Source organism: Octodon degus, unplaced genomic scaffold (genome assembly GCF_000260255.1).
Source record: "Octodon degus isolate 3935 unplaced genomic scaffold, OctDeg1.0 scaffold00231, whole genome shotgun sequence".
In the NCBI taxonomy this organism is placed as follows: Eukaryota; Metazoa; Chordata; class Mammalia; order Rodentia; family Octodontidae; genus Octodon; species Octodon degus.
Window position 1 is genome coordinate 3677630 of NW_004524807.1, and position 976 is coordinate 3678605.

The window sequence follows — 976 nt, forward strand, 5'->3', positions numbered from 1 at the left end:
TACACATTTAGAGCAGTACAATTTGTCATAGCTAAATCCTAGAAACAATCCCCTTGTCCATCAACAAAAGAATGGATTAAAAAAAAGATGTAGTATTTTACACAATGGAGTATTACTCAACTATAAAAAAAGAAAAATTTAAGATTTTTACAGGCAAAAGGATGCAGCTAGGCACCATACTCATAAATAAATTAAATCAGACCCACACGTGCAAACATCATATTGTCTCACTAGTGTAAGAGACTGAACGAATAAATAAAATCTGAGAGCTACAATAGATATTGTGAAAGAGAAAGAATCTATCCCAAGGGAAGGGAGAACTGGAATGACGAAAGGGACAAAGAAAAGAAAGAAGGAAGGGAAAAGATATATTTATGTATATATACAGGATAACTTGTATAGTTGTACTGCTGATTTCTGCTGGTCTATTGAAACCAGTTAATGCTTAAATATTTTTTCTTCCTTTTTTAAATGTTTTAGAACTTTTTGGACCAATTTTGTGTGCTTATATCTGGTAATCTAAAGAACCAATTTGAAGACAATGTTATGCAACATAACAACCATTGTTGAATTCCTATTATTTTGTTTAGTGAAATTTTGTATTGTTTCTAATTTAGTTGCCATTTTTTATTCTCTTTAAAAAAATTTAAAAATTAAAAAGCAAAGTCTTAATAGTTTTCAGTCCTCAGACTGGCTTTGTATCTGTTTCTTCTATTAATAAACTCTTCTTTTGTTTTGCACTCTCAACAAAAAGTTGGATTTCTCTCTGGTGGATTATTTTTCAACACTTATATAATCTTATTCCTGACGTTTCTGCATTAAGCCTGCCTCACTTTTTAAGTATTTGCTTTCTTGAAGATTTTTCTATTTATTTCACTGAATTACTGTCAAGAAAACAAAATGGTTCTTATTCTGAATCACAAATATTTTGTGGGCGGCGGCGCGCAAGGTGAGCTGCGGACGCCGGCCCGCTTCC

The 976-nt window shown here is 32.1% G+C and overlaps 1 protein-coding gene across 1 annotated transcript in view; it reads left to right on the top strand.

The window, feature by feature from the left end:
• Nucleotides 1-900: 900 nt before the first annotated feature.
• Nucleotides 901-976, top strand: part of LOC101576736 (BAG family molecular chaperone regulator 5-like) — a 1716-nt gene continuing 1640 nt past the window's right edge. Inside the window, exon 1 of the mRNA XM_004645567.2 lies at nt 901-949. Coding sequence (XP_004645624.1) covers nt 901-949 — 49 coding nt within the window. The remainder of the gene's footprint in view (nt 950-976) is intronic.